Source organism: Oryctolagus cuniculus, chromosome 1 (genome assembly GCF_051225735.1).
Source record: "Oryctolagus cuniculus isolate XC-2025 breed Fujian yellow rabbit chromosome 1, ASM5122573v1, whole genome shotgun sequence".
NCBI lineage: Eukaryota > Metazoa > Chordata > Mammalia > Lagomorpha > Leporidae > Oryctolagus > Oryctolagus cuniculus.
The window spans coordinates 94,648,197-94,671,053 of record NC_142867.1 but is presented as its reverse complement, the minus strand read 5'-3'; the positions used below and the strand labels follow the sequence as shown (position 1 = coordinate 94,671,053).

General features: G+C 39.6%; 1 protein-coding gene and 2 pseudogenes across 1 annotated transcript; 2 read left to right on the top strand and 1 right to left on the bottom strand.

Annotated features, from left to right (window-relative positions):
• Positions 1 to 5,030: 5,030 nt before the first annotated feature.
• On the top strand, positions 5,031 to 5,981 carry LOC100339535 (eukaryotic initiation factor 4A-II pseudogene; annotated as a pseudogene).
• Positions 5,982 to 8,891: 2,910 nt separating this feature from the next.
• Positions 8,892 to 20,470, top strand: MMP10 (matrix metallopeptidase 10). The gene is made up of 10 exons (XM_002708561.6): positions 8,892 to 9,061; positions 9,728 to 9,972; positions 10,064 to 10,212; positions 10,640 to 10,765; positions 12,654 to 12,818; positions 13,015 to 13,159; positions 15,182 to 15,315; positions 17,790 to 17,949; positions 18,940 to 19,043; positions 20,111 to 20,470. The coding sequence occupies exons 1-10, from the start codon at positions 8,957 to 8,959 to the stop codon at positions 20,209 to 20,211; spliced, it is 1,434 nt and encodes a 477-aa protein (XP_002708607.3). The 5' UTR covers positions 8,892 to 8,956; the 3' UTR covers positions 20,212 to 20,470.
• On the bottom strand, positions 13,564 to 14,191 carry LOC103350472 (transmembrane protein 14C pseudogene; annotated as a pseudogene).
• Positions 20,471 to 22,857: the final 2,387 nt, after the last annotated feature.

Sequence of the window (22,857 nt, the reverse complement as noted above, 5' to 3'; positions counted from 1 at the left end):
GAAGTTTTTGAAGCTCTTCCATATATACATATACCTGCATGCATATATATACACACATACATATGCACATATTAATACATGTATGGGGAGATGGCTGCATACACACACAACTCTTTTCTATTAAAAAAAGATTTGTTTATTTATTGTTCATTTATTTGAGAGACAGTTACAGAGAGAGAGGTCTTTGAGCCTCTGGTTCACTCCCTAGATGGCTGCAATGGCCAGAGTTAGGCCAATCCAAAGCCAGAAGCCAGGAGCTTCCTCCGGGACCTCAACATGGCTGCAAGGCTTCAAGCACTTGCGTCATCTTCCACTGCTTTCCCAGACCATTAGCAGAGAGCTGGAACAAACTGGAGCATCCAGGACCAAATCAGTGCCCATATAAGATGCTGGCATCACAGGCAGAGGCTTAACCTACTAAACCACAACGCCAGCTCCCACACATAACTCTTAATAACAAGGATGCTATTACATATCAAGGGCTGTGCGTATGTGTCGTCTGTGTGTGTGTATGTTTGTGTGTGTGTGTGAGAGAGAGAGGGACGGAGAGACAAAGAGAGAGGGAATGAATCTTCACAACGGGTTCTGTGGCCATCTACCATGTAACTGCACTGGGGAAAAGAAACATACTAAGATTTGACAAGAATACTTGGACACCAGATCTGAACTGACACTGGGATCAGAGTCCCCCAGACGGCATCACAGTCTTCAAGTATAGGGAGGAGGTAAGTGATAAAATTATGATTCAAGGTCATCTGGCAGTGGGTTCCATGGCTTCACAAACTATCCTATAGTTGTTTTCTGGAATAAATCTTCCTATGATTTCCTGACTTATAGATTAAGACCTTTGTAGTAGGAAGGGCCAAGTAGAAGCTATTGAAATTGCTCCTTGAGGGGCCACACTATGGCACAGTGGGTTAAAGCCCTGGCCTGCAGTGCCAGCATCCCATATGGGCGCCGGTTCTAGTCCCAGCTGCTCCTCTTCATATCCACCTTTCTACTGTGGCCTGGGATAGCAGTAGATTATGGCCCAAGTCCTTGGGCCCCTGCACCCACGAGGAAGACCTGGAAGAGGCTCCTGGCTCCTGGCTTCGGATCAGTGCAGCTCCGGCCATTGCGGTCATCTGGGGAGTGAACCAGTGGATGAAAGACCTCTCTCTCTGTCTCTGCCTCTCTCTGTAAATCTGTCTTTCAAATAAATAAAGTGAATCTTATTTTTTTATAAAATAAATTGCTCCTTGAAAACTTTCTGGCCAATACAGTAAATCAGAAGCAGCAATCAAACAAATAAGAAAAATCAATAACACCCTGAGAGGATTGAACAGACTGGTGATACTGCCAAAAACAAAAACATAGTCCTAGCATAGCCTCATTCAATTAATCCTTGGAAACTCTTACATAAACCAAATACATCATGGTGGATGATGGTGGACTTATGGAAACTTACTTAGGTAACTGCCATTGCAGATACTACACAAGATAAGATTTCTTTGCTAGGACAAATCACAGTCTCAGAAATTGAATATGGAATGACTCAGAAAGAGTGGAATTTCCCCCTATTGTCAAAGAGTCCAGAAGTGCACCAAAGTAGGAATTTTACTTGTTTGCATTCACTTTTGGTTTAATCAAAGCTCTGAGTTTTCTAGTTGGAGATCTTTTGGAAAATTTAACCTTAAATATTACTATAAGGATAAGTAGTCCTTTTTTTTTTTTTTTTAGTGAGAGAGAGAGAGACAGAGAGAAAGGTCTTCCTTTTCCGTTGGTTCACCCCCCAATGGCCGCTGCGGCCGGCGCACCACGCTGATCTGAAGCCAGGAGCCAGGTGCTTCTCCTGGTCTCCCGTATGGTTGCAGGGCCCAAGGACTTGGGCCATCCACCACTGCACTCCCGGGCCACAGCAGAGAGCTGGCCTGGAAGAGGGGCAACTGGGACAAAAATCCGGTGCCCCAGCTGGGACTAGAACCCGGGGTGCCAGTGCTGCAGGCTGAGGATTAGCCTATTGAGCTGTGGCACCAGTCAAGTAGTCACTTTTTCCTAGACCTATCTCATGTTTCTGAAACAGGCAGGATTCTGGCCCATGAATTATAGTGCAAAGCTAGAAGACCTGCCTGCCACTCAACTCTCTGGGGTCTTGGACAAATGAGCTGGCCTTTCTGAATCTTCATTTCCTTCCTTTGATAAAGGGAAATATTGCTAACACCTAGGACTGTCATGAGGGTGGAAGAGGCTAAATCACTGAGCGTAGTGTCTGCCGTGTCAAAAATACTCCATATAGAATAATTGCCCTTTCCTTCCTCCATTCTCTTTTTATTAAAGGTTTATTTAATTTATTTGAAAAAGTGACAGGGAGATAGAGAGAGAGTGACAGAGAGAGAGAGAGAGGTCTTCCATCTGCTGGTGTACTCCCTGAATGGCTGTGATGGCCAGGGCTGGGCCAGGTTAAAGCTGGGAAACCAGAACTCCATCAGCTGCTCTCTCATAGGTGGCAGGGGCCCAAGCACTTGGGCCATTTGATTGTCTGTGTCAGGAGTCCAGACCATGCCTGTATAGACCTTAGATACTAAATCTTACTATACATAATTCTTATGTTTGTTTTATAATTGCTGCAGTAATTTTGTTCTTAAAAAATGCTGCTGGGGATGGCACTGTGGCATCCCCTATGGGCACCAGTTTAAGACCCGGCTGCTCCATTTCCTATCCAGCTCTCTGCTGTGGCCTGGGAAAGCAATGAAATATGGCCCAAGTACTTGGGCCCCTGCACCCGCATGGGAGACCCGGAGGAAGCTCCTGGCTTTGGATAGGCGCAGTTCTGGCCATTGTGGCCAATTGTGGAGTGAAGACTTCTTCCATCTGCTGGGATAGAAGACCTCTCTCTCTGTCTCTCTTTCTCTTTCTGTGTAACTCTGACTTTCAAATAAATAAATAAATATTAAAAAAAAATGCTGCTAATTTTGTTTACACCATGCCAAACTGGTCAACTGACTTAGATCATCATTTTCAAAAATATGTATACTTATTTATGATATATATAGTGACCTGTCTCAACAAGAATATCTCCCCTTTGATCAGATAGCTGGAAAACAAAAGGACAATACCTCTTAGAATAATTTCTCTTCTCTCTTTACACAAAAGTTGAGACTCCGCAAATGAAAAGTCAAGGGAAAATTCATACAACTTCTCATACCATCTAGATTAGACAAGATCACACAAATATCCCCCACCCGTGTAATCCTACCAACCCACCTGTCAATCAGATGACCCCTCCCCAAGATGCACTCCCCTTCCCTGGGACCTGGGGGCAGTACTATGTAACCACTCCCCTTTTCAAAGCTCATAAGCAGCTTGGTGAAGGGCAAGGGGATCTCTCTCTCCACCTCGTGTACTCAGGCTGAGCAGGGCAGGGTATGAAACTCTCCTTTTTACCTTTCTTGTCTCACTCTCCCTAAATGAAGCCCTCATGTACCTGTGTATTCTTCTCATTTTGTAAATAAACCTTATCACACTGAATAAAAAAAGATCACACAAATATATTTATATATATCTACATCTATATCTATATCTTTTTTTTTTTTTTTGACAGGCAGAGTGGACAGTGAGAGAGAAAGACAGAGAGAAAGGTCTTCCTTTCGCCTTGGTTCACCCTGCAATGGCCGCTGCGGCCGGCGTACTGCGCTGATCTGAAGCCAGGAGCCAGGTGCTTCTCCTGGTCTCCCATGCAGGCGCAGGGCCCAAGGGCTTGGGCCATCCTCCACTGCGCTCCCGGGCCGCTATCTATATCTATATAAATATCCCCACATGACCTGTTTAATTGGCTACTCTGAGCAACATGTTTTGCTCAGGATTGCAAGATACTGTCCTGATCCCCATGGAAGTTCTGACTACTCTCATTGTCTTCAAATTAATCATGTTTTCCTTTTCTTAATGTTTATTGCAGACCCAAACTAAGATCATGTTGTTAACTGTCACATGCTGTTCCTATGTGTAATTCTTATCAGATGTTACACTAAAAAGGAAAAAGCCAGATCATGCTAGCTAGCAAATTAGAGACAATTTTTAATGAATTTTATAATGATTAGTAGGAAATATAAAACTTGGATTTCCTAATGCTCCTGTCACACTTGAGAACAAAACCACAAGGACATCAATTGGTGGTCATGGTATGCAACCTCAAGTTGATATAAGACCACAAGGGGGACCTTGTGGACTTAAATGGTGACTACAGAAGCCTAAATTAGACAAAACATTGTGCTGTGAAAATACACTATAGTTGCAACAGGACTTTTCGAGGAAGCTTAACTGTGACCAAGAAAACCTCAGTGTGGGGGAAGGAAACATCTACTGTGCCTCAAGGAGCAGTCAGCTTTACTTAGAGACATTGCTGGAAGAGTGATTAATGATCCCACTTTTGACCTCTTATTGCATACAGATAAGATCCCATATGGGAATGAGAGTGGAAAGGTAATGTACCTCCTTAATTAACAATCAAGTCTGTTAGCTATTACCACGTGTTCTTCAAGTTTCCATGAGATATTCTTCAATGTCCAATGTGACTGTTACCTACACATTAATCTGTCTTGTTTAATCCTGACTCAATGCACATGCCTACCCTGAAAGTAAAGTATAAAACCTATAACTGTTCAGGTTTGTGTTATATCCAAGTCAGGCCATTGTCTGGTTGTTTCTGGGTTTAAATCCATGGCTTGACTAGCTGGATAAACTTTAACTTTTATTTTTCAACTAGACCCTGATCATTCCAGTTAACCATTCTCAGTGAAAAAAAAATTGCAAAATACTGATTAATGTTATACCACAGATGATCCAGAATCATGTATGCATTGTGAGTCTTAATAGGTTATTGGGTATTGGGAATTGATAGCTAACAAGTTTTTCCAAGAAAAGTAAGGCGTGATGCATTTCTTAGTCTTAAAAGTTGTGATGGGTTGTATACATATGAGGATACTTCAAAAATTTTGTGTAAACGCTGATTTTACAAATGTTTAGTGAGTCAGGTGCTGAGGGACTCTTCAGACATGTCTAGTGGCTCCATGGATTATAAAAGAGAGCTTGGCAGCCCAGAGGCAATGGTGTCATTAAGAGCAACCACAATGAGATTGTTGATAAGTTTAGTGATGTGAATTTAAAGGAGTCTCGTCTTCAGGTCACCCACACCTATGGTTCTGAGAAGCCCTCAGCTATTCAGCAGAGAAAAGAGTAGTAAAGATCTTGTAATAAAGATTATTCCTTGCAGGAAATATGTAAAAGGTAATTCTGACACTTGGAGACTATCTGGGAGCAACTTTGTCCTGCCTACAGTGGTGGAACAAACGTTAGAAATGGAACACAAGAAGTGCAAGTTCAAGCACCACATATGATGGTTGGCACACCAGGGACAGTAGTCAATATGTGAAACAGAAGGTGCCTTTCTCCAAAATGAATTAAAGTATTTGTTTTGAATGAAGCAGATGAAATGTTGATTGAGGGTTAAGGTTCAAATCTATGAGATTTTTTTCAAAATTTATATATAATTATTCAGGCAATATTGTTTTCTGTCACAACATCAACTGATATGTTGAAAGTGATAAAAATCATGAGAGACCCAATTTGAATTTTGGTGAAGAAGGGAAAATTGACCCTTCACCGACCAGAGAGTCTTATATTAACGTTGAAAGAAGGAATGGAAGTTGGATGCAATTTGTGGCCTGTATGAAACACTAATCTTGATGCAGGCTGTTATTTTTCTCAAGACAAGGCACACAGTGTACTGCCTCGCTGAGAAAATGCATGCTACAGCTTTCAGTTTCTGCTCCACATGGTGACATAGACCAAAAGGAAAGAGACATCATCATGGAAGAATTCCAATCAGGGTCAAGCTGTGTCCTTAACATTACTGACATGTTGGTCATGGGAGTGAAGTGGAACAAGCGTCTTTGGTTATAGTCTATGACCTACCTAACAGTCATGAAAACTACATTCACAGGTGATAGCAGCAGTTGACGACGAGATGGCACTCACAAATGGCACTGATGTGATTTAGGATGTGAAATCCTAAGTGAGGCAGCACATTGTTTGAAAAAAGAGCAGGCTGAATTGGCAGAGGAAGTTGATTTGAGAGGAAAGGTGTGGCTATACGCTTAGTTACGGAGGAAACAAGGGAATTCTTTGTGATACCAAGACTTTTTCACAATACTACAGTAGAGAAAATGCTTAAAGATGCAACTGGCCCTATTTATTTCCTGGGATGAGTTGTTTTGAATGTGGTACTCACTGTTGCTGAATAGGCAATCACTACATGTATTGTGTGGCTCTTTCTTTGGGAATATCAGAATTTTGTCTCAGTGCTAACAACGGATCAGAAATGCAGGTTCTGATAGCAAAGTGATGGTAATGATGAACTCCTGTGGGGAAAGTCATTGGCTTTTTCCTCTTTAGACTGTTGGAGTGGGTATAAAAGATGAAATCTGTAAGACCTTTCTTTCTTAGACATTTATTGCTCAATTCTGTGGAAATGGTTGTATTAAATGTTCTCTAACATTTATAATACATTGGTTGACTAAAAGATATTAGTGACTGTATAAAATCAGTCAGGTTAAACTAGAATAGCTTTCCTTACTCTATTTCTTATTAACTTGAAGAGAAAACCTTTAAAAATGATTTTTTGAAAGCATATGAGTGCATTTTATTTAGTATTGTATTTATTCAATTAAATATTTAATAAGTGCTAAGTGTGAACTGGGCCCTGTTGCAAACAATGATATCTTAGGTAGGGCCAAAATGTCAGTAAAATTGCCATATTGCACAAGTTTTGATACAATTTTATTGTTAAATACATTGTCTATTCACTTTTTATAAAGGTTTATTTATTTATTTGAAAGGCAGAGGCAGAGAGAAAGAGATAGAGAAAGGAGGAGGAGAAGAGGAGAGTGAGCGAGAGTGAGCGAGAGAGAGAGAGATCTTCCATCCACTGGTTCAGTCCCCTGATAGCCACAATGATCCGAGATGAGTCAATCTGAAGCCAGGAGCCAGGAGCCAGGAGCCAGGAGCCAGGAGCTTCTTTGGGGTCTCCCACGTGGGTGCAGGGGCCCAAAGACTGGGGCCATCTTCCACTGCTTTTCGAGGCCATAGCAGAGAGAGAGCTGGATTAGAAGTGGAGCTGCCGGGTCTCGAACCAGCACCCATATGGGATGCAGAACAACAGGTGGCAGCTTTACCCACTATGCCACAGTGCCAGCCCCCCTCCCCAGTATGATGATTTAATGAAGGATAACCTTAAACAGTAACATCACTCCTGTGATGGATGCGGTTTAGTGTTTAGTTCGTTATAATCATAGCTCTCATTGTATCATTACCACATATTAAGGTTCATCGGCAGGATGTGCCAACACCAATCAACTTGTGACTCAGACAAAAATGAGGCATCTCAGAGCTTGTTAAGTCGGTGCCTAAGGGCATTGTCATTGATTTGTCAGGCCAGCAAACTTTGTGTGTTGAAGGTGTGGAGTGAAATAAAAGATTTTCTCCCCACATAAAGCATATTGAGTTACCCTATAAGTGGGGTTGTCTCCATTTTTGCAGTTAACAAAATATTGGCTTAGGGGCTGGCACTGTGTGAGTCCTGGTGTCACCATCCTTCTAAGTTTTAGCAGCTGATGTCCATTCCAGGCTACCCATTGTGGAGCAAGCTCCTTGGCTACATTAAGCTACAAATTGGCTTGGCCGGCTCAGTATATGCATCTAAGCTTCTTCCAGTTCTGGCTTGGAGGTCTCTGACCCTCCTGGTTCCTACCTGTCCATTTAGGGTGGAAGTTGTGGGTCATACTGAAAAGATCATCCTATACACTTGTTAAACTTTTAGTTTCCCATTACTTTGAAATTCCATATTTCAGGTATGGTAGAGTTAATTTGTGTTTGAGAGAAATTTGAGAGAAATCTAAATCTATACTAGAAGAATTTCAGAGTCCCTTATAATAATAGCTTTATTTGAAAAAAATAGGTATTGCAAACTTTCTATGTCACTATATGAAAAATACTCTATATGGCTGAGAAAACAGAAAAGCAAATGCTATTCATGGACAGAGGTAGGTGGTTAGATACATGAAGGAAAGGAGGATTTCAAGTCTTTCCCAATTACAAAACTCAATCTGTCTCCTCCTTTGTACTTTGGAAGGAGAGAAAGAAAATGAAAAGAACTTTTTAAAGTAGATGAGAGGAAGCAGTTAGGTGGAGTCCTTCATCCTAATATGCAGGCTAATAATTTTCAGTTTAACAAGTTTTTAATGAAACAATTGTTATGAACATACACTCCATTCTGAAATGGACAATGAGTGAATGAATGAATGCCAGGGGTTCCTTCCTTGTTGCGCCTTGTCGTGCCCGCATCCTTCTCACAATGATCCTTCTCTCAGACCAGGAAGTGCATCCGAAAGTCAGCAACAGCTGATTTAACAGGGACTACAGAAACGATCTGTTGTAATGTCTTCCTAGAGAGCAGTTCCCACATTTAGACCACAAGGATGTTTGGAACTTCTTCCCACTAATCTATTTCTTTCCACTAATCTTTCCATTAAACCTTTTTAAAAGAAAATTGCCCCGATTTTGAAATGTATAAACATTCTAAATCTGACTTCTTACTGGGTTCGTCAGCTCGCTCTCAGTACACATACAGACACGACTTATCAAGCCAATTCTTTTTTCTCTTTACAAACACGGAAACCATTTCCTGAGATTAATCATTCTTTCAAGTTTAGAAGGTGGAGGAAAATTACTGATGTAAGCTGTATCCTCTTTACGTTGAATTTTTATGAGCACTCCCGCTGTCATTCGGGTTAAAAATGCACACATTTGAATCATGCTGTTATTAATCTAAACATTGTCTACCTATAAAAGGGAGGGCACCAGAGGGTAGAGATAGAAGCCAGTAGCCAGAAAAGGCATTTTTCTGAAAGCCACATCATTAAGAATGAACCATCTTGTCCTCCTTGTGCTGCTGGGTCTGTCGGTCGGCTCAGCTTACCCTCTGAATGGGGCGGTGAAGGAAGAGGACCCAAACATGGAACTTGTCCAGGTAATTAACGGTGGCATCTATTGCAACCAGGGCAACCCTGGAGAAGAAATAGGTCTACTTGCTTGCTTTTTCAAAACAAAGCAGAATGACTTGGTTAGAAGGACTGTGTTGGGATAATTTAGCATTAGTGCTGAAGGTGGACGTTCTCTTCATTTTAGGACAGAAGGAAAGAAAGGCATAGGCAGGAGCGATACTTCCTGAAGGTGAAAACAAAACTATGGCAGCAGCACTGGGGCTCAATGAAAGCAACAAATGGAAAACACTCGCCACTCCTCTGGCTCTAGAAATTCCTGGTTAAAATAACTGGAGAAGGGTAGCATGATAATTTTGAATGCCAAACAATATCAAGCAGTGATATTTATATTATTACTTGTTATCTTTGACAAATGAATTTGTCTCATTTTAGTCTTGAACTAGGTCTTTATTAACATTGTAAAGTGAAAAAAATATTATTTTCCCAAAAATATTCTCATAATCATGCCAAATTTCTTACTTGGTTAGCTAATTAAATTACACTGAATTATTGAAATGAAACATCTTAATGAAAAATTAAGTATTTTAGCTACTTTTGTCTCAGTGAACTGGAAAATAAGTAAAATAGATTGTAAAAATTGGGTAAATGATTAAAATCATAATGAATAAAAACTACACTTATTATTCCACTAGCAATACCTAGAAAACTACTACAACCTCACAAAAGAAGGGAAAAGTGTTTTTAGAAGAAAGGACAGTAGTCCTGTTGTTAAAAAAATCCAAGAAATGCAGAAGTTCCTTGGCTTGGAGGTGACAGGCAAGCTGGACTCCAACACCCTGGAGGTGATACGCAAGCCCAGGTGTGGCGTTCCCGATGTTGGTCACTTCAGTACCTTCCCTGGCACCCCAAAGTGGACAAAAACTCACCTAACTTACAGGTAATGGGTCCAAAGAGGTTTTCACATCATCCTGAAACTTTGGGCATTACAATGGCAGGTACAAATGGTACCTTCAATTTTTCTCCTGCAGGATTGTGAATTACACACCAGATCTGCCAAGAGATGCTGTTGATGCTGCCATTGAGAAAGCTCTGAAAGTCTGGGAGGAGGTGACTCCACTCACGTTCTCCAGGAAGCACGAAGGAGAGGCTGACATAATGATCTCTTTTGCAGTTAAGGGTAATGAAATAAACTATATTTTTATGTCTTAGTCACCTCAGGCTTCTATCCCAAAAATCAGACTGGGTAATTTATAAACAGCAGGAACTTATTGCTTACAGTTCTGAAGGCTGGGAAGTCCAAAATCAAGGTGCCAGCAGATCTGATGTCTGGTGAAGGTACCTTCCTCATAGATGGCACCGTCTGCCTCCTCACGTGGCAGAAGGAGCCAGGGGCCTCCCTCAAGCCTCTCTTGTAAGGGCACTAATCCCATTTATGGAGATTCGAGCCTACCCACCTCCTGATGTCCCCATCACTGAATACGGTCACTTTGGAGATTTGTGAGGTTTTATCAACATTCAGACCATGGAATCGGGTGTTGTCCTATTGGTCAGAGTAGAAAGAAATTCTAGACACTTAATTTCCATTAATTTTCTGCCCCTGTCAGAACACGGAGACTTTTATCCTTTCGATGGACCAGGATACAGTCTGGCTCATGCCTACCCACCTGGGCCTGGGCTTTATGGAGATGTTCACTTTGATGATGATGAAAAATGGACAGAGAGTGCATCAGGTGAGTCATAACCCTCTCAGGACACCTTTGGGAATATTTCTAGTCCTATGTCCAAGAATAATTTGATTAGCCAGAATGAACAATCAGCGGAACATCCTAATAACTGAAATGTCTGATTATCTGAACTGTAACCAAAAGTACTCTTCCTTTCCATCACTGTTGAATTGTATAAACTGTCTGCATTTCCTTCTTCGCCTCCACCAAAAACAATCTGGTAAGCACCATTCAATCCTATATCCACAACTCCAAAGCTTGTGAGTGTGTTAGGACCAGCGTATTTTGTAATGTTTTTCATCGCTTTAGCTGAAAATGATTGGAACAGAACAGGATCCCACTGAGCCCATGTTGACCTCTGGAATTCTTCCTGTCTTCTCTTTTGCCTCCTTTTCTCCTTAAGGTAAATGGCAGGAGAAAATGTTAGGTTTTTCCCCCTGAATTGATTCTGACTTTACAAAGTGTAAACACAAGGATTAAAATTAATTGCATGCTGCTTACTTATTTTTTGAATGGTCTCTGTTTTGGAAACACATTGTTTCTGAGACTATTTGGAATCTCTAACACAATGCAAAGAGTAGGAGGACAAGTCTGGACTTTGTGCAGCATGAATTGAACTGGTTTTATTTGAACAACTGCTCTTTTCTGCACCATTGATTTGGAGCCTTGGTTAAATAATTTCTACTACTAACCTCATAAAACTACTTTTTGTAAATACAAAGAAAACTGAATCCAGCTGTGTTTGTACTGCAGAAAACTATTTAGGGAAATGTTTCTGTTTTAAAATGAAGATTGTGTTACTGGGGAGATTTTTGACAAACAAAAATTTTTTGATTAAATGAACACAAAGAAAACAAGTCAGGATAAATCCTCACAGAAAATAACCAAGTTCCGGTGCTCAAAAGTTTGATGAATAAAGCTTAAATACTTTGATTAATTTCAGGTGAGGTTGTACCTGTACAAATTACAAAATTTGGATAATTGTTATTTTTAGATATGAGGAGTTGTATTTATTGACATGCGATTAGTCTTGATAGCTTCAAATAAATATTTTTGGAAACATTTTTATGAGTTTAAATATAGAAAAAAAATGACTTAGTTTTTCTGACCAGGGAGGACCTAGGGAAGGATATCATGAAAATTTGTCTTAAATATTGATTTCAACTCAATCTTGAAAATCACATGACTTTCTGTGAAGTATGGAACATGCCAGTCAATGAGCCAATCTACAAATAAGGCAAGGACAATGTATGATTCCAAGGAAAGCCTTTAGAGCTGTTGTGAACTAGAAGACTTCAAAAAAGTTTGTGGAAAGTGGAATTAAAACATAAGTTTATTTTAGTTCCAAAAAGTAGAAACCCACACTGTACATCAGTCTTTTAAAAGTTCATAAAAAATGTATATTGTGAAAAGAAAACTGGATTTCAATTTTTAATTTATTTTACTTGAAAGAGTTACAGAGAGGCAGAGGCAGAGAGAGAGAGAGAGAGAGAGAGAGAGAGGTCTTCCATCCTCTGGTTCACTCCCCAGATGGCTGCAACGGGCCAGAGCTGCGCCAATCTGATGCCGGGAGACAGGAGCTTCTTCTGGGTCTCCCACGCGGGTACAGGGACGTGAGGACCTGGACCATCCTCCACTGCTTTCCCGTGTCAGCAGAGAGTTGGACCAGAAGTGGAGTAGCCAGGACTTGAACTGGCACCCATATGGGATGTTGGAGCTGTAGGCAGTGGCTTTGCCTGCTATGCCACAGCACCAGCCCCTGGATTTCAATTTTTTCACCAAAATAAACTTATCTGCTCATTTCATTTCCATGAATTTTTTGCAGCACCCTTGTATTTGTATTTGTAGACTAAATAATTTGTTAAACTCTGAACATTCATGGTTTTTCAAATAGGAACCAATTTATTCCTCGTTGCTGCTCATGAGCTTGGCCACTCCCTGGGTCTGCTTCACTCGGCCAATCCTGAAGCGCTGATGTACCCAGTCTACAACACCTTCACAGACCTGGCCCGGTTCCGCCTTTCACAAGATGATGTGGATGGCATCCAGTCCCTCTATGGTGAGTGATACTGGCAACAATGCCTATTCTTTCTCACTGGTCTTCAGCAAGTTTTTACAGTGATGGTCTTTAGGAGAGCTTTCAGTACTACATAATGTTTCATTTCAAAGCACCTGTATAATGTTGGGAAAGCATGTAAACTGACAGATGCTCCACGTGTGTCCTAATGTTTGTATCCCCAAATCTGTCCCCTCAGGCCCTCCACCTACCTCTCCTGGTACCTCTGTGGTGCCCACAGAACCCATCCCTCCAGCATCTGGGATACCAGCTAAGTGCGATCCGGCTTTGTCCTTCGATGCGATCAGCACTCTCAGGGGAGAGATCCTGTTCTTTAAAAACAGGTCAGACCAGAAAATTGTGTTTTCCTGTCTGTCGTTTGATGTACAGTGCTTAGAAAGGAAAACAGAAACCTGAGAGCTTTTTAAACTTAGTATTTCCTCTACATTTAGAAATCATTCAGATCTGTCTTCTTGCATTTTTATTACTTACACTAAACTGTATTTTCATTGATATTTTACTGAACATAATCTTTAAGCTGTACCCCAAGATGAAAAAAAAAACCACATAGCCTAAATCTCATCAAGTGATTTTATTTTGTCCTGTTGTTCTGATGGGGGAGGGGATTTTAGGGGCCCCAGTATTGACACTTACCATTTTACACCTTGAGATTTTACCCACAGGTACAGAAAGAGATAACACCAAGGTAGAAGAATCAAACTCTATGAGAGTATCATTAGTTCTTGTATTACACATCTGCCACCTTTGTAGGACTGTGATGGTAATGGCGAAATTTTTCCCCTATCAAGTTCAGTGTCATTTTGTACAGGTTAAATGTCATACTATATAAAAGTGCTGCACACATTTTTATTAATACATTGAAAATAGTGGAAGTTTGGAGTTTTTTAATTTCCCATGAGATCAGGCTGGGATATGACTCCCACTGATAGGGTCTATTTAGCATACTAATTCCAAATTTGGCAATCATCCACAAACTGGCACATGTAATTAAACCTGCAGGTATACATTTTCCAGAGTAGTAAAATCTCATTGCAATAATGCCAGCAAGATGTAGCCAGGATAATGCAAGTGTTTCCTGGGTCCTAAGACAGCTGGTAATTACCCTGCTGAAACCCAGAAGAGAAGCCCTGCAGCTAGGGATGTCACGCTACCTGCTTTTGCATGGCCATTGATCCCACAGTAGTAACCAGTGCTGCATAGCCAAACCCAAAATGATGTGAAGGCACTAGTGGGCCTGTGTCCTTTTGCACTGTTGTCCTCTCACTCTGCCCAGGCAGGGCCAGAAATGTTCTCCCAATGTCCTGGGCTGCAGGTGGAGGGCATGCAACCCGTGAAGTGAGGAATCCTTGTTGCATTTTTTTTTCCTTTTTTTTTTTTTTTTTTTTTTGGACAGGCAGAGTGGACAGTGAGAGAGAGAGACAGAGAGAAAGGTCTTCTTTTACCGTTGGTTCACCCTCCAGTGGCCGCTGCGGCCAGCGCGCTGCAGCTGGCGCATCATGCAGATCCGAAGCCAAGAACCAGGTGCTTCCTCCTGGTCTCCCATGCGGGTGCAGGGCCCAAGCACTTGGGCCATCCTCCACAGCACTCCCGGGCCATAGCAGAGAGCTGGCCTGGAAGAGGGGCAATCGGGACAGAATCCAGCACCCCGACCGGGACTAGAACCTGGTGTGCCAGCACCGCAGGCGGAAGATTAGCCTATTGAGCCGCGGCACCAGCCAGAATACTTGTTGCATTTTTAAAACCTCCTTAGAATTGTCCACATCATTTCTATAGACTTACACAGGATGATTCTTGGTTATTAGAATATAAGTTTGATGAAAGCAGGAGGCTCTATTTTGCACATTTTTAAAATGTCGTAGGGGATAGAATTTTTCAAAACGCACCACTGGATCTTTAGAAGCAGGGTGCTGTCTTTGCCTTTGCTAACAAATGCTACTATTTAAATTAATTAATTTGAGAAAAAGTGATATATACTTATGGCACAATATTCACACAGTACCAAGAGTTCAAAGAGAAATCTCTCTCCCATCTCTGACCTCTAATCTCATAGTAGCTCCCACAAGTGCAACCAGTGCTACCAGTTTCTTTTGTCTCTTTACTAAGAGTTATAATCACATACAAGCACAAATAGGTACATAGCATCTTTTAAAAATACTACCAGGTGCATTCTCTGTGCACAGTTCATAGACTTAGACTGGAACCAACCTACATCTACCACAGATTTCATTATACTGGAATCACATGCAAATGGCAGCCCAATTACAGACTTCTACAAAAGGGAGAATTAGCATTGATTGAAAGAAAGAAAGAGAAAGAGAATTGCCAATAATGTCTGTGTATTACAGATACTTTTGGCGCAGATCCCACTGGAGCCGTGAACCTGGTTTTCATTTGATTTCTTCATTTTGGCCCTCTCTGCCATCAAATTTGGATGCTGCCTATGAAGTTAATAGCAAGGATACTGTTTTTATTTTTAAAGGTAGGTACTATATAAGAATTTTTAATTTGTTGAAATAAATCTTATTACAAAAATTTCATTTATATTAGTTTGCTCTGCTACATTAAATTTTAGATGATATGTTAGGGTGAGACCTAGTGTTAATGCTTAAAAGAAATATGTACAAAGAACATTATAGGTTTCATTTTTAATATTTATTTATTCAAAAGGCAGAGTGACAGAGAGAAGGAGAGAGAGGAAAAGGAGAGAGGGAAAGAGAGACATTTTCCATTCATTGATTTATTCTCCAAATGGCCACAACAGCCAGGGCTGAGCCAGGCCTGAGCCAGGAGCCAGGAACTCTGTCTGGGTCTCCCACATGGGTAGCAGGGGCCTAAGCACTTGAGCCTTCATCTGCTGTTTCCCGGGCATATTAGCAGGAACTTGGACTGAAAGTGGAACAATGAAGATTCAAACCAGCACTCCAATTTGGTATGCCAGCATGGCAAGTGGCAGCTTAACCAATCGCAGCACAATACCAGCCTCATCTTTACTTGGAAACATTCACTACGACTTCTTAGATAAATAGATGACACCCAATATTAATATTCAGAAAAATTCAATGTAATAAAAATGCTCATTTATCTATAGATATAAGACATTTCCAATTCAAATGTGTAAAGATTTTTCAAGGAATTTGACTCGTTCCATAATTTGTATGGAAGAGCAAAGGCCAAGAAAGGCTATGAAAGGTTGACCTGTATTCCTGAAGAAGGATAAGATGAGGAGAGAAGTCCTGCGTTACAAATCGTTAATCTGTAAGGTATTGTAGTAACAGTGGAGGGGCACATGAACTGATCGATGGAACTGTCCATAACTGGAGTTCCTTCGTCACATATTTTAAATCACTGTTTCAATTTGTTCTGTTGGTGATACACTATTTGAGCCCCTATTACTTAGTTTTGTTAGCATATTTTTAGTAATTTGCCAATTTTCAAATAAATTGGTACAAAGTTTTCAGAGTATTTTTTGTTGTAATTAATTATTGCTGAAGTTCTATGTGCCTTTTCATTCTGCATATTCAATGTTTCTCCTTTCTTTATCATTCGATGTCATAAGATACTTAATAATTTTATTCGTGTTCTCCAGGAACTAACTTTTGGCCTTGTTGATCCTCTCTATTGTATTTTGATTTTTTATTTAATTGATTTCTATTTTTATCATTGCCATCACTTTTGTTTTCTATGAATTTATTCTGTTATTGTTCTTATAATTCAAGTATGACACTTGCCTTATTGCAGCCTGTTTTCTTTTTTAATGTAAGCATTTATGTCTATAGATATTCTCATCTTTGCCTTCATCTACAAATTTTGATATATGCTATTTTCTCTTCATTCAGTTTTAACAATTTTATGTCAGTTCTAATATTTCCCTTGATTCTTAACTACTTGAGAATATTTTTAAGTGTCAAACTGTATTGGAATTTTTATAGAAATATTTATTTCAGATAATTTTATTTTTGTGTAGATTAAATGAAATAATATGAAATCACATTTGAAATGATGTGGTTACACAACTCTAAAAATTGCTGCTGTATATTAATATATCTAACATTTCTTCATGACTTGCAATGTGATAGGCACCATTCTCATTAGTGGAGAAGAAAAAGGGGCTTATGTTACATGGGGAGTAGCAGAGATGACACTCTGAGCATATCTTATGACAAACGCTGTACTTGGAGGGGAGGAAAGGCGCTATGGTGACCTATATCTATTTTTGGCTCCACAAAGATCCTTGAGAGGAGATGATATTGGAATGAGTCTTGAGGAATTTTTGCTATGTAGAGATAAGCGATATATGCAGAAAGTGGAAGACTCCATAAGGCAGAAGGAACTCTTTATATAAGAGTGTTTATCTGGAATGCCTAAGACTAGTACAAGTTTTTCAGTTCAGGTGGAGCAAGAGAGATACAGAACAAATTGGCATTTTAGATCGGTTATTCTGGCAGTGGTGTGAGGAAGGGATTCAGGTTTGAAGTAGTGAGGGAGTGGTTTAAGTAAGTAAAGGCAGGGAGATTGATGTGATCCCATTGCCCTTATTCACTCAAATTTCAGTGGATTTCTGTAGTACTCAGCTTGGGGACTGTGATATATCTAAGAGGGGGTGTCCAGTAAACAACTGACCTATGAATGTGAAGCCAGAAAGAGAAGTCTAGGCTAGAAATTTAGATTATTACCAGCAATGACAAGAAACGGCTAGAACAAGTCACATAATTTATAGATAAAAAATATAAGATGCAGAAAGGGAAGTGAACCAGAGATGTATGCTCACTTATTTGTTCATTTCATTCATTTGCTCACTCATTCAGGGTGTATTTATTTAATATCTGCTGTGAACTGGGCATGTGGTTAGTGGTTGAAATTTAAACCGAGAGTCCTTTGCCAAAACAATGCATTACAATCATTTCTGAAATCAAAGGCTTCACTTGAAACTTCTTGGGTTTGTTTTTTGAATAGGAAATAAGTTCTGGGCAGTCAGAGGAAATGAGGTACAAGCTGGTTACCCAAAAGACATCCACACCCTGGGTTTCCCTTCAACTATAAGGAAAATTGATGCTGCCATTTCTGATAAGGAAAAGAAGAAAACATACTTCTTTGTAGAAGACAAATACTGGAGGTGAGATGCAATAGGAAAGACTTTGAATGAAACTAATTAGGAAAATTATTTTCTCTCTTTAAGACTACCCCCCACCCCATGCCCACACTATACCTTCCTCTAGCTTCAGACTCTGAATAGGAAAAAGACAGCTTGTAGTTTTTCAAGTTCTCAGACACAAAAGGCTTCCAGACACTGAAAGGGCAAGAGAGGCCACCTAAGATCCAAGGGCACATGTACTTCTTAGCCCACGGTCATTCACCACGTGACTATAATAGGAAGTGTTGGTGTGACAGGCTACAAGGTCCCAGCATGACAGAGAACCCCAGTGTACTTTAACCAAATGTTAATTTACCTTGTATCTTTTTTTAAATTTATTTTTTTATTTATTTTAAAGACAGAGTTACAGAGAGAGGAGGAGAGACAGAGACAGAGGTCTTCCATCCACTGGTTACTTCCCAAATGGCTGCAACAGCCAGGGCTGGGCAGGGCCGAAGTCAGGAGCTCAGAGCTTTCAGGTCTCCCATGTGGGTGCAGGGGCCCAAGCACTTGGGCCAAATTCTGCTGCTTTCCCAGGCACATTAGCAGGGAACTGAAACAAGAGGAGCAACAGGATCTTGAACTGGCATCCATAAGGGACGCCTGCGTCACAGGCGGAGGTTTAACCTGCTTCACCACAATGTCAGCTCCTTGCTTTGTATGTTATGTGTTTAGTCCTCATGTGTATGCTACAGAAAGGTGCTTGAGTTCCATGTGTACAGACTTTTAAAAAATTGACCTCAGACATATGTACAGAACCTTGGTAGGATAGCTTAATGTCCCTATTTCCAGGGAAGGTATTGTGTATGTGCTAAGCTTGTACACCAGAAAAGTCCTAAAAATGATTAACACTTCTTGGCACAACTTGAAAATCTTATCTAGGATTCTACACTGGAAATTAACATGGGATCATACCATTACATGTAATGGGACCACTGTGAAAGGTTGACCTGTATTCCTTTCTTGGTGCAGATTTGATGAAAGCAGCCAGTCTATGGAGCGAGGGTTCCCCAGACGAATAGTGGATGACTTTCCAGGAGTTGAACCAAAGGTTGATGCTGTATTAGAGGCGTTTGGTAAGAGGATTCTCACTTCACTTCCAGTCAGGGCGCTTGCAAAATGTTTATGTTATCAAAATGACTAATAGATCAAAACAACTTTCAAATCATTCACTCTTGTATCATTTTTGTTTCACACTTCTGAAAATTTTAGCTTTTCAAGTCTTACAATTTGAGTCTAAATGATGTTTTTCTTGAATAATGTCCAAGTCTCTGTTTCACACTGTACACAAAAATAAAGACCTCTTCCTCACACTTCAGTCATTACCAGGTCACTCTTCATATAAAAATACAAACAAGTGTCAACTAGGGTTATTAATAGTTGGTGTCACTCTCCACGACCCCATCGTGTTGTCCCTTCTCTCCCATGCCACCACAAGGAACCATGTCTGGGTTTCTGTTGTGGTCTGAAACTGTCTACATTAGTCATTTGTAAATAGATCATAGCCCTGCCATGTGCTCAGAATAGACAATAAATTCCTGGTAATAGGAAGAAAGGAAAGCAAAATTTGTGCTTGCAGACTGGGAAGGAATTTCCTAACAATGACAATGTTTGTGAAGCTGTTGATCTTGTTACTAAAATGACTTGACTAGAGTGTATACAAAGCAGGAAATGGACCTCCAGTGCACCTTATCACTGATCTGATTGTCTTGGAACAATTGTCTCTAGAGCTGTGATTTAGGACCTAGTAGGAGAGGAGAAGTTGGGAAGAAAAGAATTTAAACGAAGGTTTTCAAATATCCATAGACTTTTATCTATTCGGAAGCCTTGTAATCTAATGTTTAAAAATACCATCTTTGAAGTCAGACGGATGAGACAGAGTCCTCCTTCTATGTTTCATTACAGATTTTACCTTTGGAAAAATCACAAAATCTTCATAATTTTCAGTTTTATCTTCATTAAGATCATGTTACACTTTTAAAACCAAGGATAGATGAAAAAACATAAAATCCCTTAGCACAACGCCTGACACAGAGAAATCACATAAAAATGTCATCCATTATGAGTTTGCTCTTTATTGTAAGTTATACATATTACAAAATTTGAAAAATGTCTCATCATTTTTCCTTATTTACACTTGCAGGGTTTTTATACTTCTTCAGTGGATCATCGCAGTTTGAGTTTGACCCTAATGCCAAGAGGGTAACACATATATTTAAGAGTAACAGCTGGTTGCTTTGTTAGGCAAGATAAAGAGAAGACATTTGTGGGCATTTTAAATGAATCTTGTAATTATTCACCTAATTTATTATGCACAAGAATGATTAGTTATTCCTGCATATGCTGTAGCTGAAGAAAATGGGCTCTACAGACATCTTCATGTATCCTGGATCATTCGTCTGGACCACTTGACTTGCTCTGGGGTTCCACTGAATAATAGTGAGAAATCCAGAGAGGATGTATCTCTATAAGTGTTTTATTTATTATTTAATAAAGATTTGTTATTTTGGACCTGTTTTTTACTTTCTATAGTAATTCATGTTTAATGCACTGACTGCACTGTGGGCTAGGCATTTGACCGATGCTCTATCATTATGTGTGGTAAGATCATGACTCCAGTATGGGCCATATGTCTGCTATATCCAGTTCCTATTCTCCACATAAACAGCATAGTTATCTCCACCTCACAGATATTATAAGTATACTTATATACCTAAGGAAGAAAGAGAGAGTCAACAGCTGTCCTGAACGACTGGTTCTGGGCAAATTAGGGAAATAGAATTCCAGAATGTTGGAGCCTGGGAAACCAGTATATTATCTAGTCTACCTTAAAATTTTACAGATCAGGAGACAAAGCTGGTTTGGAATCAGTAATCTCTTGTTTTAACTGAAATTTTTCTTAGTGGTACTCTCTATATACTCTAGAGAGCAAATTTTTCACATCATCTTGTTAAAATAATCTTCATTACATTTTGTCTCTCTCAGTTTAAAGGTGGTAAGAGTTTGCATATGATAATTATTCAAGGGTACTTCAGAAAGTTCATAGCTAATGGAATGAAGACATAAATTTATTTTGTTATCAAAAAATTGAAATCATGCTATAAGTAGTCTTCAAAACATTCAAAAAATGTATATTATGAAAAAATATGCATGAGTTTCAAAATTTATTTTCACCAAAATAAATTTATCTTTTAATTCCATTTTTACATAAACTTTTTGAAGCTCCTTCATTGGATAAACTCATCACCACTAGGTTATCTGCCTTACACCAAATGAAGTACACTATAGAAACTTGTTCATTCTTTTATTAATACATTTAGAAGATGCCAACCAGTCATAGGTGCAAAGAAAACACATGTAACTCAATCTCATTGAGTTCTTTGTAGTGAAAAAAATCAGACAGAAGATCACAAATTTATACATACTTAAAAACTATGGCAGTTAAATTGTATTAAAGAAAAAAGTGGTAAGAGAGAATAATGTTGACAGGTTGATTGTTAAATATGGTCTCTCTGGGACAATAATGGAAACATTCAGTTAGCCAAATAGATGGGTAGAGATTCTAAGAAAAGAAAATGCAAAATAGTGTTAAGGCCCATGGTGAAAAACTTTTCGATATGCTCAATGAACAGAAAAACAGGTATCTGATCAGAGATTGGTGGGTAGATATGGAACAAGATGATATTAGACACATGAGTAGCATCAAATCTTTTAGACATACTTTTAGTATGTCTTTTAGACATACTAAAAAGCTATATTATTTTAGTGCATTGTGGATTCATTGAAGGAGTCTTAAGCAGAGAAGTGACATAATTCATTATGTAACTTGAATGATTATTCTAGTCTAGGAAAACTGAATGGAAGTATGATGAATGTTGGAATACAGATCAAGGAGGCATCACAAATGACATGAAAAGATGTCAGGGAAAGGGGTTTCGGGAGATTGAGAAACATGATTGGGCTTGAGATATGTTTTAATATCATCAGATTCAATAATGGACTAGATGAAAAGTTCTTAAGAAAAAGACAGTGTTAGGAAAATCTCCTAGAAATCTGACTTGAAAGACTTCTTGGTTGGCAGTGGCTTCGACAGAGTTGGGGGGAGATTGGCTGAGAAGCACTTTTGTGGGACAAGGTGAAGAGCCAAGAGGAATCATCTCATTTTTTAGATTTAGAAATTTCCACGAGATTACTAAGTAGAGATATTAATGGGTCATTACCTAAAGGAATCTGAAGCTGAGGACAAAGTAGACAAAACTATGAGAGTTCAGAGACACCAGGCAAGTCATGGGATAAATGAGGTTACATGAGCAGACTGAAGAGATAAACGTGGTCTAGGATCACACCCTGTAGAATGAAGTATCACAGGTAGACTAGCTTATGCTCTGGTAGCAAATACTTTCCAAATCTCAGTGGCTTAAAGCCAAAGCACAAGTGGTTCCACTGGGGTCTTTACTCCAACCTGTCCTCACTTCAAGACCCAAGCTGATCCAGCAGCCTCAACTTCTGAGTTCTGCCCTTCATTAAGGCAAAAGGAAAGAGTTATTGTAAATTTCACAGTAACTCCTAAACTAGCTCCATGTAGAAAATAACAAGCATCATTCTTTTCATGTGTCACTAGCCAAAGAAAAAGTCATTGCTTTATTTAACACCAAATATGGGGAAATGGCATCTTGTTAGGTGCCCAGGTGGATAATCAGAAATATTCAGTAGAAAACATTAATTATAATCACAAAGGGCTTTTTCTTCTTTTAAAAGAAGTAACATTTCTCTAACTATTTTACAAGGAAATCCATTCCAATGATCTCCAAGAGGAAGGAAACATTGATTTAGTAGAAGTTTTTCTCCCTGTGACATCATTTCAATCACTAGCTCTTTTCAGAGGTAAAC

Bases quoted from the DNA above. Each gene is read 5' to 3' on its own strand.
- MMP10 (XM_002708561.6), top strand. From the start codon at position 8,957: ATGAACCATCTTGTCCTCCTTGTGCTGCTGGGTCTGTCGGTCGGCTCA. The intron at 15,316-17,789 runs GTAGGTACTATA...TTTTTTGAATAG, and splicing joins TACTGTTTTTATTTTTAAAG to GAAATAAGTTCTGGGCAGTC. The intron at 19,044-20,110 runs GTAAGAGGATTC...TTACACTTGCAG, and splicing joins TGCTGTATTAGAGGCGTTTG to GGTTTTTATACTTCTTCAGT.